Source organism: Coturnix japonica, chromosome 11 (assembly GCF_054131305.1).
Source record: "Coturnix japonica strain WE chromosome 11, WE-NBRP24, whole genome shotgun sequence".
NCBI classification, from domain to species: Eukaryota; Metazoa; Chordata; class Aves; order Galliformes; family Phasianidae; genus Coturnix; species Coturnix japonica.
The window spans coordinates 18549192-18563404 of NC_140673.1; the positions used below are offsets into that span (position 1 = coordinate 18549192).

The following is a 14213-nucleotide window of genomic DNA, read 5'->3' on the forward strand; positions in this document are numbered from 1 at the left end:
AAATTCCATTTGTTCTTCTCCCTTATTCTGCAGAGTTACTAAGTGCCAAATCCAAATGCATTCCATGCTCAGGAAAAAGGCAGCAGAGGTGGTCACTTAAGAAGAATAGCTGCATCTGTATGTTGAAAAACTATCATTTTCTTACATGTCTAGCAAACTTGAGAGATTACTTTCTACTCGGTATTACTAACTTCTAAGTGAATAAACTCATTTGTTGTTCAACTTGCTGACTGAACACTAAGTAACTCTGTCTGGATAATGGATGTCCTTAAAGCAATATCTAACAACCAACATAATTTTATTGATGTTGATACTTGGATAAGCTTCATCTGGGGCATTTAAGTTCTGTCTTATGAACACTGGATGTACACAGAATAATGCATTTGAGTACAAGTAGCAAATAGAAGGTACATCTTGTGCACATAGCCAAATGCTTAAGCAAATCAGCTGTGAATCCCATTATTGGAAGTACTGAGATAAAGTGTTATCTACAGATTTTGTTTCATAAAATAAGTATTTTCTTAAATTATTTGGTAGTGTTATTCAGAAATAAGAAACTATACCCTTTTTTTTTTTTTATAATTTATTTTTTAATTTGGGGGGGCGGGGGGGGGGAGAACTAAAGCTATCATAAAGCAGTATACCAACTTTTTGAAGATCTGTCAGGCTGAGAATTCTACATAGGCATGGAGTAAGAATCCAGCTCCAAGCATGAGATAATCCTAAGTATTTTTACCCTAAAGCACACGCAGCAGAGTAGCAGCAGTGACAGAGATGGCTCCATCATCTCATCTCTGGGTACGAATTGAAACAGATCCACTCCTTTAAACAGTCTGCACTGCTCAGGGAGCTCTTTCGTACGTAAGACAACATGTAAGAAGGCTTCAGGCATACGAAACCAACCACACACCAACACAGAGGACAAAGAGAAGAACATAGACTAAGTTCATTATAAATTATTACTATTACACTTTAATATTCATCCTTATTTAATTTTAAATTCAAATCATTTTGAAATCATAAACAGTTAGAAGGCCTCATGCACTACCATCCCTTAAAGTTTTCAGTTGTATCAAAACCTCAGTCTGGTTTTGATCCATAGGTATGAGAAAGTCACGTCACAACTGGCACAAGTTTCCAGGTCAGGAACTGGAAGCAGAGATTGCTACAATGCTCAATCCTGGGAGCAAGACCTCTTCTGAAGGCACAGAAGTGTCAATAATCTTCTTCCTTGGCTAAGACTGCTGAATAATTAGGTCCAAGCTGAGAAACCAATTCAAAGAACAAATTGCTTTTTTTCCTTTCCTGCAGGTTTATCAGGTTAATACAATTAAGGAATTCTGTTGCCTGTAGACAGAGAGAAAGAGGGAAACGCAACATGATTGCACCCTATCTGGTTGCCTTTGATCTATACGACTGATTTTAATAGCCATGCAGATTCAGCAGCATGACTCAAAAAATTAATCCCCAGCTGCTAAATAAGAAATGTAACTCATGACATTTTCTAACATATTTAGTAATGTGAAAATCCAAATAGTGTTTTGCTGAGTTACACAATGCTTATATGGATACAGCTGTAATATGTCTCCCTGGCTTATGAAAAAAAAAAATAAAAATGAAAGTATTACTTGATATAACCAATACAATTCAAACTTTCTTTAGGAAAATAGCTCTAAAAGCATTAGTTAAAAACACTGACTTTTTAAACAAAGTTTCTCTGACTCATGTGCTGGTTTAAGTTACAACCCAAGTCCTCCATGTACCCCAGAATAAATACAGACAAGTCCAAACTTGTGCTTTGACACAATGCATTAAACTCAATTATTTTTTCCAATTTTAGGTTTCACTACAAATAAAGCTTACTTTTCAAAATCCAAAATGTCAGATGAAAAAGTTTTTAAGAACATTTTGGAATTGTTGACTTCTGCAACTGCATCTTTCATTTAGCATTAGAGAACTGTCATTTTCCTTAGGTACAGAGCTCAGTGCAAGAAAATGAAAAGAAAAACAAAAATAGCTCCAGAGCTTCACACCACTCTCCAAATATAAACAGCTTGTCTTTAATTTCTCTTCCAATTGGATCTCTAAATGGCAGTGCTGATCGGTTACATCCCTGTTAGGACTGAAGGACAGTCAGTCAAAACAAGACACAGACTCTAAAGCTAGTTAGGAAATAAGGCAAACTTTAGTATTACATTTCAGCTTGTAAACTCTAAAAACAGGTTCTATCCTTAAGTTCAAGAAACCAGATAAAATCCTGTCACCAAAAGACTGGCATGGAAAGCAGAGCAGACAGGCAAATTCCATTGTTTGTAAACAAATTTCAGAAATTCTCCTGTAGTTGGTCAACCTTTAGTCTCCATTTCTTTGTAGGAGCCTTACAGACCTTCCTAAACTTCTTTAGGATTCCACTGAAAGCATTTATGAGAATTTCCATCAAGGTAAGGAAGTCCATGTTTTTTTTTCAGTATTTGCAGAGTTGTTATATTTCATCACTGTCATGAATGCCTATGTTGAATCCAACATGCAAATCCCTTTCTCCTAAACAGCACTGGATACAAGTCAGCTTACTCAATATTCTGTTAAATGCAGTACAAGACATCTTCCCTTCCAGAGTCACAATCCCCTATGGGAGAGAAAGAACACAAATGAGGAGTAGACAGAACCTGAAAAGATTTGGCATTATCATGCTCTCTGTAAGGCAGAAATGCAATGTCTGGTGTGTGCATACTAGCAAACACTAACTAAGACCAGAGCTTTTATTTTCTGTCAGCTTTCCACTTGAATAGTACCTACAGTAACCTAAACTCAGCTTGGCTTTGAACAAAACATTCCAGGTCGTCTCTCTTTGTTTCTTCAAAAGAATCCAGATATTTCAATATTGAACTGATGGTCCCTTCTCCCTTCTCTTCTCCTCCTCAAAATTACACATACTTTTGTTCAGCTAGCTGACAATATAATTACTCTGGAACACTAGTTACTTCTTGACTTCATGCTGTCTGATTTGCTGTATTTACAAATCTGGCTGGAGGCAAAGGAAGGTGTAAAGTGTTCCCTTATTAAATAACTTATTCCATATATCACTCGAGAGAAAAGCATTCAGAAGCTATGAAATGAACTACCAGAGCTAATAAATTTATATTACATTTACAAAATTGGAATATTTAATTTAAAATATTTTTATTTCTAAGGTTGGAAAATAAATTAGAAGGGACTGCTGTGCAGTTGGATGACCTTTTAGGTGGAGAGGAAACTAAAAATCAAATCTCCACTTAAGAGTTATTTATTTCTTAGTACTTTTGCAAACCCACATTCCTGGTAAACATAAGTGACTATTACATGGATTCGCTTTTATTTCTAATACACTAATACACTGTAAATCACACAATGAATTGCTATCACTCGCATGGACTGTTTAACACCATTTTATGGAGTCAGGTACATGCGAGTGCTGGCAGCACACAGGTCTGACATGGCAAGCAGCTGGAGATCAGACATTAACTTCTGGTTCTCCAATAAGAAAGTAATTCTTGGGTTTGGGGAGTTTAGTATTCATGCACTACTCAGCAAACATGCAGAAACAGCTCCAATGCTGAAACCTGCATTTTGACACAAAAAAGTCTTCATACAGCTCATTAAGAGGAGCTCCTGAGAAAAAGCTTACTCTTCACCTCTCTCCTGTTCTGTCTGTAATAGTAACAGATAAGAAGTATCCTTCAGCAAAAGGTGGTGTATTGCCTACAGCACAACTCAGGTTCTCCTCCTCAGCTATTTCATTTCATCCAATACGAGAATGAATCTGAAAAAATAAACTGCATTTACCAAAACTTCAGCATAACTGCTTGTGTAGTGTCATTTTGGCAATGTTCTGCTACCTGATCATTATGATTTCTAGGAGCAGCATTCACAGATAAATTTAAGTCTTAAAAGCAGATGAAACGAGAATGAAAAGAACTGAATTAGAATTGCTCTATTTTAAAAGAGACTGTTTCCCAGAGGTGGAACCAAAGTATTCTCTCAGACATTAACAGATTCTACACTACTGAGATAAGTAGCTTCTGCTAACAAGCAGTATCTTTCATAGTGATTATAAATAAGAATTAACATCATAATAACACAATAATTATTTTACAAAATATATGAATATGTATTGCACACAGAAGTCTGTCCTATGAAACCTGGTGAGTTTCTGGAGTTATTCCATGTGAGTGTATTTGTCCCTGAGGCTTTTCCACCAGAAGTTTACCATTTAAAGGCTTCTGATAGACAGAAGAAAGATCTTTCCTAAAATAACAATCCAAAAATGGCTATCCAGTGTATGCCATTTTCCAAAAACGGTTATGCAGTGCACAATATTTTCAAGCAAAAAAGGCCTGAATAAGTGTCATACCTAGGAAACAGGGAGAGTCCACTCCTATCAAACAAAACTGGAAAGTACCTCAAACTTTCTATTTCTATCACAGCATACCAAGTGAACAGAGGGGAGGTAGCTTGGTTTAGGTTTTCAGAATTTGAATGGTAACTTCAAAACTGGAAAAAAAAATAAAAATAAAAATAAAAATAAAAATTTTCTGTGATAGACACTGGCATCTATCTGGAATGAAATATTGTTTCAATTTACAGACTACTATGGTTCAATTTTGTAGTTAAAATTCAAATTTAAGGAACAAGAAAGAAGAATCTGAAATAAAACCGGTAGCACATTATTTTGAAAATAAAATGTTTTCACATGGTTGAAATTCTGCCTGCCCTACTTAATCTCTCCAAAGCAAAGTCAAGTCATTGCATCCTGGTGGCACTGCATTTTCAGAAAAAGGCTTTACATAAGTTTTTCCAAGCAGCACAAGTAAACATAAATAACAAAACATATAATTATGCTTCTTCCAGTCTTTACTGGTAGAGGACAACCTGTCATCTCCAGATCTTCTTTCCTTCCTGGTTTCCATCCCTACCACAGGACAATATGCTGACTACTGTTCATTTCTTCTTCACTGTTGAGAACTGCTCAACTGCCTGACTTCTGTGAGAGGGAGGCAAACGTTTACATTTGCATTACAAACAGCCACATTTAATAGAGACTTTCTAAGTAGTCTGTGATAAACTAAGCCCTGGCTCACAGTAAAAAACATTTTTAAAAAATGAATCATATTTCTCAGAAAGGCAAAGACATTAAAAGCTCTACAAACTGCAAAAGGTGAAAACACAAACAGAATTATTCTCAACGCTAAAAGAGAGTCTTTGAAATTCAATATTATTTTAGGTGGGCTTAATCATTTCAGCATTACTCACTCAAAATCAGTGTGTTCTTTTTCTCTGTGTCTTGTTAATCTCCAAAGGAAGCAATTAATTTCATAAATCTTTCAGCCTACAAAGCATGTTAGGAATGGCATAGCGACACCTCAGCAACACAAACCTCAGTGTCAGCTGGAGGTTCCCGAGGCCAGGCTGGATGGATTACTGGGCAGCCTGATCTTGTGGGGGGCACCCAGCCCATGACAGGGGGTTGGAACAGGTCTTCAAGATCTCTTCCAACATAAGTTACTCCATGATTCTAAAATTCACAGTGCCTGTACAGTAAGCAAGCTCATGCTACCTGCAGCTTTGACTGGCAATGCCCATCAGCAGTGGCTGTGGCCAAGCAGCCACCCAGGAGAGCCAGGAGGCTGCCCTGCATTCAACTATAAGGGCTCCACTGGTGAGACATGGACCAGCATCCTGGAACTTGTGTCTACTGCATCTTTCAACTATGAAAATCACCAACCAGAGAGCACATGAGAATGTTTAAGTAACTTAAGTTCTTAAGCAATCAACAAAATTTGGAGACAAACAGCACTAAGAAAGCAATGAGAACATATAAATGATCCCCCTTGCACATATAAGCATACATTAGTATAAAGGAAAATCAGACAGCTTATAAAAGAATATGTTAAGACTCTTCAAGTGCTACTTGGGTATAAACTCCTGGCAAAGTGTTGTTATGCATGTATATATGTGAGTACGCATACAAAAACATGAAAATGACATGCACAAAGGATTGCCTTCTACAGAAAAGTGCCCTCTATTATATGCAACAACATGGCCTAGAATTTAGTTACTTTAAAAGCCTGCAATCCACCAGCCTCCTTTATCACATACCAACCGTGAGCTTGCCTCAGCACCTGAAATATCCAGTGGAACAACTGGTTCAGAGGCCAGAGAAAGGATATTGCACTAAGAGCCACCCCTTCAACACAGCACTGCCCTTCTTACCTCCTCCAGCATTGTTACCACTGGAGGGCCACTAAGACCGGAATTCTGGTTGGACTGATTCAACAATCTGGAAGCTAAGTGCAGTCCTAGATACACAAAAAGCAACCACTGAGCCTCATTGTATTTGGAGGACACCAAGTCAGAGTTCAGACACAATTAGAATAACAAATTGTTAAGGGAAGAGATGACATGAGAAGTGACTGCTAAAAATTAACCTAGGTAGTAAAAATAGCAGCTGAACAAGAGTGGATTTAATTGTATGAAATAAACAGCTGAGATCTTTTCCAACAAAAAAAAAAAAAAAAAAAAAAAAAGAATAAAATAAGAAAAATAAAAAGGAGAAGAAAAACAGAAGTGGCTATTTTCTGCAGTAAAGGAGAGGTGAAACCAGAATGAGAGGATTCAGATAACAGTGAGGAATAAAAAGATCTTAAGAAGAATAACTTAAATGTAACAGTATTTTTTTGCATTCTAACACATGTTTCACACATGAAAAGGATTAAACTTTTCTCTGTATCATAATTTGTTCCTGTAGACAAATTCTCTGTGAAATAAACCTGTCCTGTCCATAATTACAGGAAGTTCACTTTGCTTCCACAGAAATATAATTTAAAATATGTCTATCCGTTTAGCCCCAGAGAACCTGTTGTACTGAAGTCAGGATCTGCTCAAATGAACATAGCTCCAAAGCCAAGTTGTCTCACGGCAGGCCAGCTTTATAAAACAATTTATGTCATCATCAGTGCTTGTCACAAAATGCTCCAGCCCAGCTATTTACTTTGAGAATCCAAGCCCTCGGGACCAAATTTATCCAACAAAATTCACATACCCTGAGACAAGCAAGGATGAAAACCTATGACTTATTACACATAGAAGTCGACATTACTATCTTCGGAACATATATTCCTGGAATTACCCATCACAAAACAAAATGATTCGGATTGTAAGAATAAACATGTCTCTGTGAATCACTGACCACACAGATTATTGGAAAACTCATGAATTTCACTTGTTCTTTTGTGTCAGTTTCCTCACCCTTTCAGCTCCTCAAAACAACATAAATGTTGCCCCACAAAGGAATAAGCAGGTTGAAAAGTCCCAGCCAACAGAACCCTTGCTGTATATACTTAAGAATTACGGAGGAATTTAAGGAATAACATTCCTTAAATGATAAATTCCTTCTTTCCCTCACTCCCTTATGGAAGGACTCCTACACAGCTGCAGAGAATGTGAGAAAGTTGCCCATTTTTGAGGAGCTAACAAGAAAAAAAGAGAGCTTCACAGAAGAAATCAGAAGAAAGACCCTGTCCAACAGTCCCAGCTAAACAACAGTCTCTGTTTCTGCAAAACACTTCAGATCTCCAGGTGTCTTAAAATGGAGATGGTGACAGATTATATTATTAATTATTTTTCGTATACACACCTGATTTTTGTGAGCTCTTTTCCACACCAGACACTATGAAGGGTGATTTGTTTAATGCCATTTAAGGGAGATTTTAACAAAGGACAGTGACTGGATACATAACTCCACTTGAAATACACACACACAACGTGTGTGTGCACATATGTATCAAAATGCAGCATTGAAGTAAATCTGCACCAGATTACAATATTGGATAGACTTTTGTTATCCGCACTTTTGTTATCCACGCATACATGACAATTGACGTAACACCAGGCTAGATTGAAAACAGAAGAAAAATAAACCCCTGTCAGATGGCGAATCACTTTGAATAAATCCCAGCCCTGGTATTTTCAAACCACATGTGAGATAAATTATATCACCTTCCTCTGCCTTCTCTTCAAAATGTTTTTTTGGTTTCTAATTGCTTTGGTTTAGACAGGGGTGAGTCACTCTCAAATAACATTTTATCATATACACTCCACGTGTCAGAGGGCATGGGCAAAATTCTCAGCTTCAAAGGCTAATACTGACTTCCAGATTTCACCTTAATTAAACAGTCAAATGAATGCAAAACAAACATGTAATTAGATATTTTGCCAAATGATTTCATTTACGGACACGTGAATATATTAATTTCGAGATTAACTTTTGTAAGCATACGCTGCTTAAACTAAGGAATCTAAACCATACATTTCACACTGAGAGGTTTCAGATTTGAATCAGCGATTCACCATAAATCATACACATTGATAAATTCTGGATCTCTTCATTGCAGTGCTTTAGCAGTACGATCTTAGCAAAACTTTATTCCACTCTATCTGTATGCTTCACTGCTGTTCAATGAAGCTTGCCGCATTAACACAGTGCTTACAGTTCTCTTGCTGATTTCTGAGCAGAATGCTTTCAAAGCAAAGAGAAAGTTTGCAATTCAGATCGTTAATTTTGACGCATATTCTACAGTCACAATAGCTAAGTCTACACCAAGGACCAGGTCTTGTTGCACTTCCCAAACTCTCTGCCTAACACAGTAATTGTTCACTTCCTTAAAACTTACTTCCAAGAATCCTGCCTTACGCTGAATTTTAAACTTCTCATTTCTCACATTTATTTGCTCATAGTGCAAAACTCTTTTTCATACCAATGGGCTGACTTTGGTGATAGTTTGGTGCACCTCAGTTCAAGCAATGTAAAAGTAAAGCACTGAGAGCTCACAGTGCACAGAAAGCACCTGATAAATAGACCAGAATCACTTGTGCATAACCTTCACCTGCAACCCATTCTCAAAAACTACCAAGCACCGAATTTAAAGAAGAAACCATACACTCATCTGTATCACCAGCTGATGAGACCACCATGCTTTATAAAGGCTCTGAAAAAAAATTCCTGCTGGGAAGTTCATTGTAAACTGCAACCTAGATGAAGGGCAATATCTCTTTTAATGAAAAATACCTATAGCTCTCTCTTGACAAGCAAAGTAACTGCAGCCTTTAAGGAAAGTTGATTTGTATGAAAATAAATGTCATAGAAGGATAAAATATTGTTTACCCATGAAAATTAAAGCCATCCTTTCTGTTGCTCTTCTTGATAACCATTCCGTGTCTTGTTCCAAATGAATTTTTGAAGTGTTGGAAGTTACTGGAAGTAAGGTCATTATATGAGCTTGCTGGACTGCTCTGATGACTTTATGCTGCACATTCAGCAATCAGGACACTGACAAAAGCTAACATGAATTTCAACTATGTTGTAGAGCAACTCTAGAAAAATCAGCAGGGAAGCATGGGAAATTCTGTCACGGCTGAACACAAGTGACAGTGTTTGTGCATTTCAGTGAGGCATAGGCATATCTCAACACTCCCTGTGACAGCAGGTTAATTGGCTGCTATCTGCCAGATGTACCTAGCTGCTGCAGCTGTTAGAATTCTATTTAGAAGCAGCTCAGGTACCTCCACATTACACGAAAGCCAGTGAGCAGATGAGATATGACTGGATCTGATTCAGTTCTCAGATTTAAATTTCTATTTTTGTAAACTCTAACCAAATTCATTCCTTGTTCACGTCAGAGAAAAACTATCACTGTATCTAGGATACAAATTGAGCTTTAATATTAATTGTGACTTAACCTCTCACACCCTAGTGAAAAAATAGAGCAGCTTTGGTTGGGTTTACATCATTAAACACCTTCAAAAAGCCATCATAACACAGGAGCCGTCAAATTCTTTGCCACATCATAATCCCATTTCCATTGAGACCACTCACTGACAGCACACAGTACCCTGAGCACCACCGACTGCTTCAGAAGAGCCACAGCACTTATTAGCACAGAGCCCTAAGTTACAGCCTGCATAGCTGAGAAAGCCCTGAGTGCACAGGGCAGCTTTGCTAGAGATCTGTCTGGATTACAAACACAGTCTGATCGGGTCTGAATCAAATTTTTACGTTAACCTACTTCCAACTGCTGTTGTTTTTTGCATAACTCTAAAGCAAAGCCCTTAATACCCTGCTAATGGAATGGAGAATTTTTATGTTCTTAACTGTTATCTTCTGTAGCATAGTTCGCAAGTAGCAGTAAACTGTAATAATAACAAAGAACAGGCTAGCATAAATAAAAACTGACAGGAACCACAGTACAGACTAAATAGAATTGCCACTCCAAGATTTCACTGAATTTTTGGACGAGGTCAATATTTGTTTTAAATTATTCCACTACCCCTCTGCTACCACTGTCTGCTTCACAGCACCAGTATTCACAGTCCCTACACATTTTACTTGCTCAATGTATTTCACTTATGACCAGAAGTAAAGAATAATTACTAATTTTGATATAGAAGCAAATGTACATACATCACAGGCAACATGCTGTAAAATAAATACGTTAAAATACGGATGGAGTAATTATCACAGCAAAAGCACCTTTAAACCTGGAGATAAAAAGTATAAGCGTTATACAGTGATGTGCATTAAAAATTGGCAAACACATTAGGCTCTTACCAGGAATGGACTCCAGCAAATGCAAGAAACACACATTATAGCCAAGAGCTGAATGATCATTTCAAAATGATGCGATCTGCCTTGTCTTTGTTGACTTTTAAATTTGACCCTTAAGAGGGTAATTCCTGTGACAGCATTGCACAAGAATGAAATAGCAAGGGCCAGTAACCCAAGGCAAGAAAAAAGTAAGAGATAAAATCTGTCTTCCCAGTCCTCAACATGTTCTGTTTTATAGAAGCACCAGGTCCTCGATGCTTGAATTTGATAGGCTCTAAACCTAAGAATAGGCAGCAAAGCTATAAGAACAGCAAACAGACATACCATAGTCAACATCATTTTCACATGTTTAGAAGTCATTTTTGTGGAGTGAAATATTGGCTTGGTGACTCCAATGCAACGTTCAACAGCCATCACGCTGCCCAGGAAAAGTGGGCACAAACCAAAGAAAACCATGCAGATGCCAAAAACACTACAAAGAATGTTGGACTGGTTGAAACGAATCCAGTCTTTGTCCGATGCATACACAAACACTGCGATGGCTCCGTTGATGAGGTGGCCAAAGAGATCAGTGATGACCAAGCCACTAGCAAGAAGCAAAAACGAGGCTTTGGACTTCTGTCTAAATCTCTGATACGCTTTCATGAGAATTGCTATTGCGAGACTGTTGGACAAGATTCCCACGGTCATGAAAATTATTGAAAAGAAAACGGAAATCTTCTTCTCTGTGTGGCAGGTTGTGTTTTTTAAGATTCCAAATCCAGCCAGCCCTGGTGATTTTGAATTGTTCATGGTTAGGAGACGAGAGGCAGCGCTCAACACATTTCAGCAGCCTTGCAAGCAGAAGGCATCTGTAATTTAAAAATAATAAGACATATACAGTGTAAAAAGCATACCATTGTTCGAATGACATTTGAAGCAGAAATCCCATAATGTTAGTCTGTGGTACAAATCTAATTTTCCTGTTCTCTGAGTGCTACTATGTGGCATCATATTATAGTGCAGCAGCCACAGGATAAAGTAATTATCTGCATGCATTATTCAATGTAGATATACTTTACAGTACCTTGATATTTTCTGCAAGTAAAATATATTATATATGTAACGTACATGTACATCTGATCAGAGAAATAAGTATATTCTTGTGGTTAAACTATGTATATAAACAAACGTTTTTGTAACGTACTCCAAGAATGAAAGTATTCACCAACCCGAACACAGTCAAAAATGAAATACCGGATTGGGAATGTTCTGAGATGATAATCACGCTGTTTTTCTTCTCTCAAAGTGCTTATTTTCAAAACAATGTCACAACATCTTATAAGTCATTCTCCTCTCACAATCCGATGTTTTAAAGCTTTAACATAGCTGGCAGTTAAGCCTCCCGCGAATCTGTACCCTCCCTGAACTTGGACTTGAAGAGATCACTTATAGAACAGCCAATTCTGCGAGTTACTCTACACTTTATCTCCCATCTCAGGACATTCCTGATGGCAAAAACTCCCCATGCAGAAAGAACCAGTAGGCTTTAACAGCGCATAACACAAAGAGGCAGTGAAGTGCCTCGGTTACTGAAACAGATCCGTTGAAAGCAGCTGAGCCCACGCCAGCGATACTACAAGCGTTAAGGACCGCCGACGGAGAGCGCAGCCGGCACGCACCCGGACCGAGCACCGTCCTCTCCCTACCTCCCTGCCCAGGGCTGCCAGCGCGGCAGCTCCGGTACCGCGAGGCTCCGAGCGCCCGGCACGTGGAGGACAGCGGAACCGCGGGGAAGCGCAACCGAGCAGCGCCCTTAAGAGTACGGCGGTGCTGGGGGCGGAGCGCCCCACTACGCCGGGCACAAGTGCCACCGCCGCTCCGCCACCGCCGCCCCCTGCTCACCTTCGTTCTGCTGCGCCGGGAGAGGCGCGGCGGCGCAGCGCGGTACCCGGCCTGCCGCCGCCGCCCGGCCCGCTGCCACCGCCTCCCCCCGGCGACAGCCCGGCGCCGCCCGCCTCCCGTCCGCCTCCGCCTTCCCTCCCGGCCTCCCTCTCCTCCCGCTGCTGCCGGCCCCGGCGAGGGCGATATCGCTGGTGCGCCGAGCGGGCGTGCAGCACCTGCCCCAGCCCAGGGTCACCTTTTCCCAGCCCTCTTCGGGCATTCGGGCCTCGAAGACGCTGAGCATAGCCCCTACCTCTATGGCTTGGGATCGAAGACCGGCATAGGGAATGATGCAGAAGAGCATCCCTCGCATGCCAGCCGAGAGCAGGTGCTGCCTTGCTGTGCCTGCGTGCAAACCGTGGTATCTGGTAATGGAAGAGCCACGTTGCCTCTTCGCATCGCAGCATAAGGCAACAATATCACTTGGTAGGATGAGCTGTTGCCCACGGTTTTGCATCCAAAGCTGCACAGCTCTTGTGGCAATTGAGGACCTGCATCTGTTAACTGCCAGGTGCCCCTTCACTTTTCACTGCTTCTGCCCAAACACCCCTTCACAGTAGAGAGGGGGCTCAGGAACAGACAGCCCTGCGAGTGCATCATGGGATGCAAAACTTGTATTTGCTTACATTAAGAAACAGCATTCATTTATATTATTCCTAGCACTATTTAAAAATAAAATTTTAAAATGAAAATTCATGAACATTATAGTTTTGCTTACCTTCATTTATTGAATACTGTAGATACAATTTGCCTCTCCCTAATTCACCAGTGAGGTAATAAAAACCAGCTAAATCCGTTCGTTCAAACAGTACCTGAAGTCACATACAAAAAGGATTAAAAGACCTTCTGCCTGTCAGATGTCAGTGTCTTATTACACAAGAAAAATGACCATATTTTTTTCTGATTGATACCTATCATTTCCCAAAAACTCCTTTTTTTTTTTTTTTTTTAAGAACATGGTATAATATAAAACATCTCAAAACATATTATTGTCATTGAAGTTCAGAGAAAAGGGATTTATTTTATGTTTCCTCCTCCAGAAATAAAAAGAGACAGACGTTTTAACTACAAGCAGCTTGTGCCATGCCTTTCCTTTTTAGCTGGATCTCTTCACTCATCTCCCCCCTGAAATGAGGAGCAGTTCTGCTGGAAAGGAAGAAGTGAATTCAAGGCCCAGTTCCTGGCAGGCAGGAGTTACTGGGCAGCTCAAGCCAAAGAGAAAAGTCAGGAGAAGTGTGTCAACACGTGGGTTAGAGTAGGGAAGAAAAATGCAGGCTTAGAGAGTGCATGCTAAGGAAAGCATTGGTCTGCCAAAAGGAGGCAGCGTGAAATTTCAGCGTGAAATGGTGGAAAAGGATAAGAATTAGTGTTGGGAAAGTAAGTACATAATACATAAGCACCCAAGTCTTTTTTTTCAGACAGCAGGTACAGAAGATAGCCCCTGCTTCTGCACAGCATGAGGAGCAGAAAATGCCATAGCACAGATTTAAGCATTTTTGTACTGATGAGGATCAGCTTTCCTTGTTCCCTATTACAAATCAAACAGAAGCAGTGAGCAAAACAGCTGCACCTCAGTCCCTGCCATCAGTCCTGGGGGAGTTCCTGTATCCCTGGGGAGCAGTCCCTGCCCAAGCTGTGTTACAGAGCCACA

The 14213-nt window shown here is 39.6% G+C and overlaps 1 protein-coding gene and 1 long non-coding RNA gene across 8 annotated transcripts in view; both read right to left on the reverse strand.

Moving 5' to 3' along the window:
- PTGFR (prostaglandin F receptor) overlaps positions 1–12923 on the reverse strand; it is a 60529-nt gene extending 47606 nt beyond the window's left edge. For 2 of the 7 annotated variants that reach the window (XM_085512257.1, XM_015870439.3), the window contains exons 1-2: positions 12328–12442; positions 10643–11490 (exon numbers count right to left, since the gene is read on the reverse strand). In XM_085512257.1, the coding sequence (XP_085368383.1) occupies positions 10643–11431 (789 nt within the window). In that variant the 5' untranslated portion in view covers positions 11432–11490; positions 12328–12442. Of the gene's footprint in view, positions 1–10642; positions 11491–11875; positions 12243–12327; positions 12443–12523; positions 12664–12815 lie in introns of those variants that run through there. The other 5 variants (XM_085512256.1, XM_015870440.2, XM_015870442.3 and 2 more) reach the window with 4 other exon arrangements.
- Positions 566–9189, reverse strand: LOC146759048 (uncharacterized). Its single transcript, XR_014933028.1, has 2 exons — positions 3672–9189; positions 566–2626 (listed from the first exon to the last, which is right to left on the reverse strand). It is a non-coding gene; the product is annotated as an uncharacterized LOC146759048 (long non-coding RNA).
- Positions 12924–14213: the final 1290 nt, after the last annotated feature.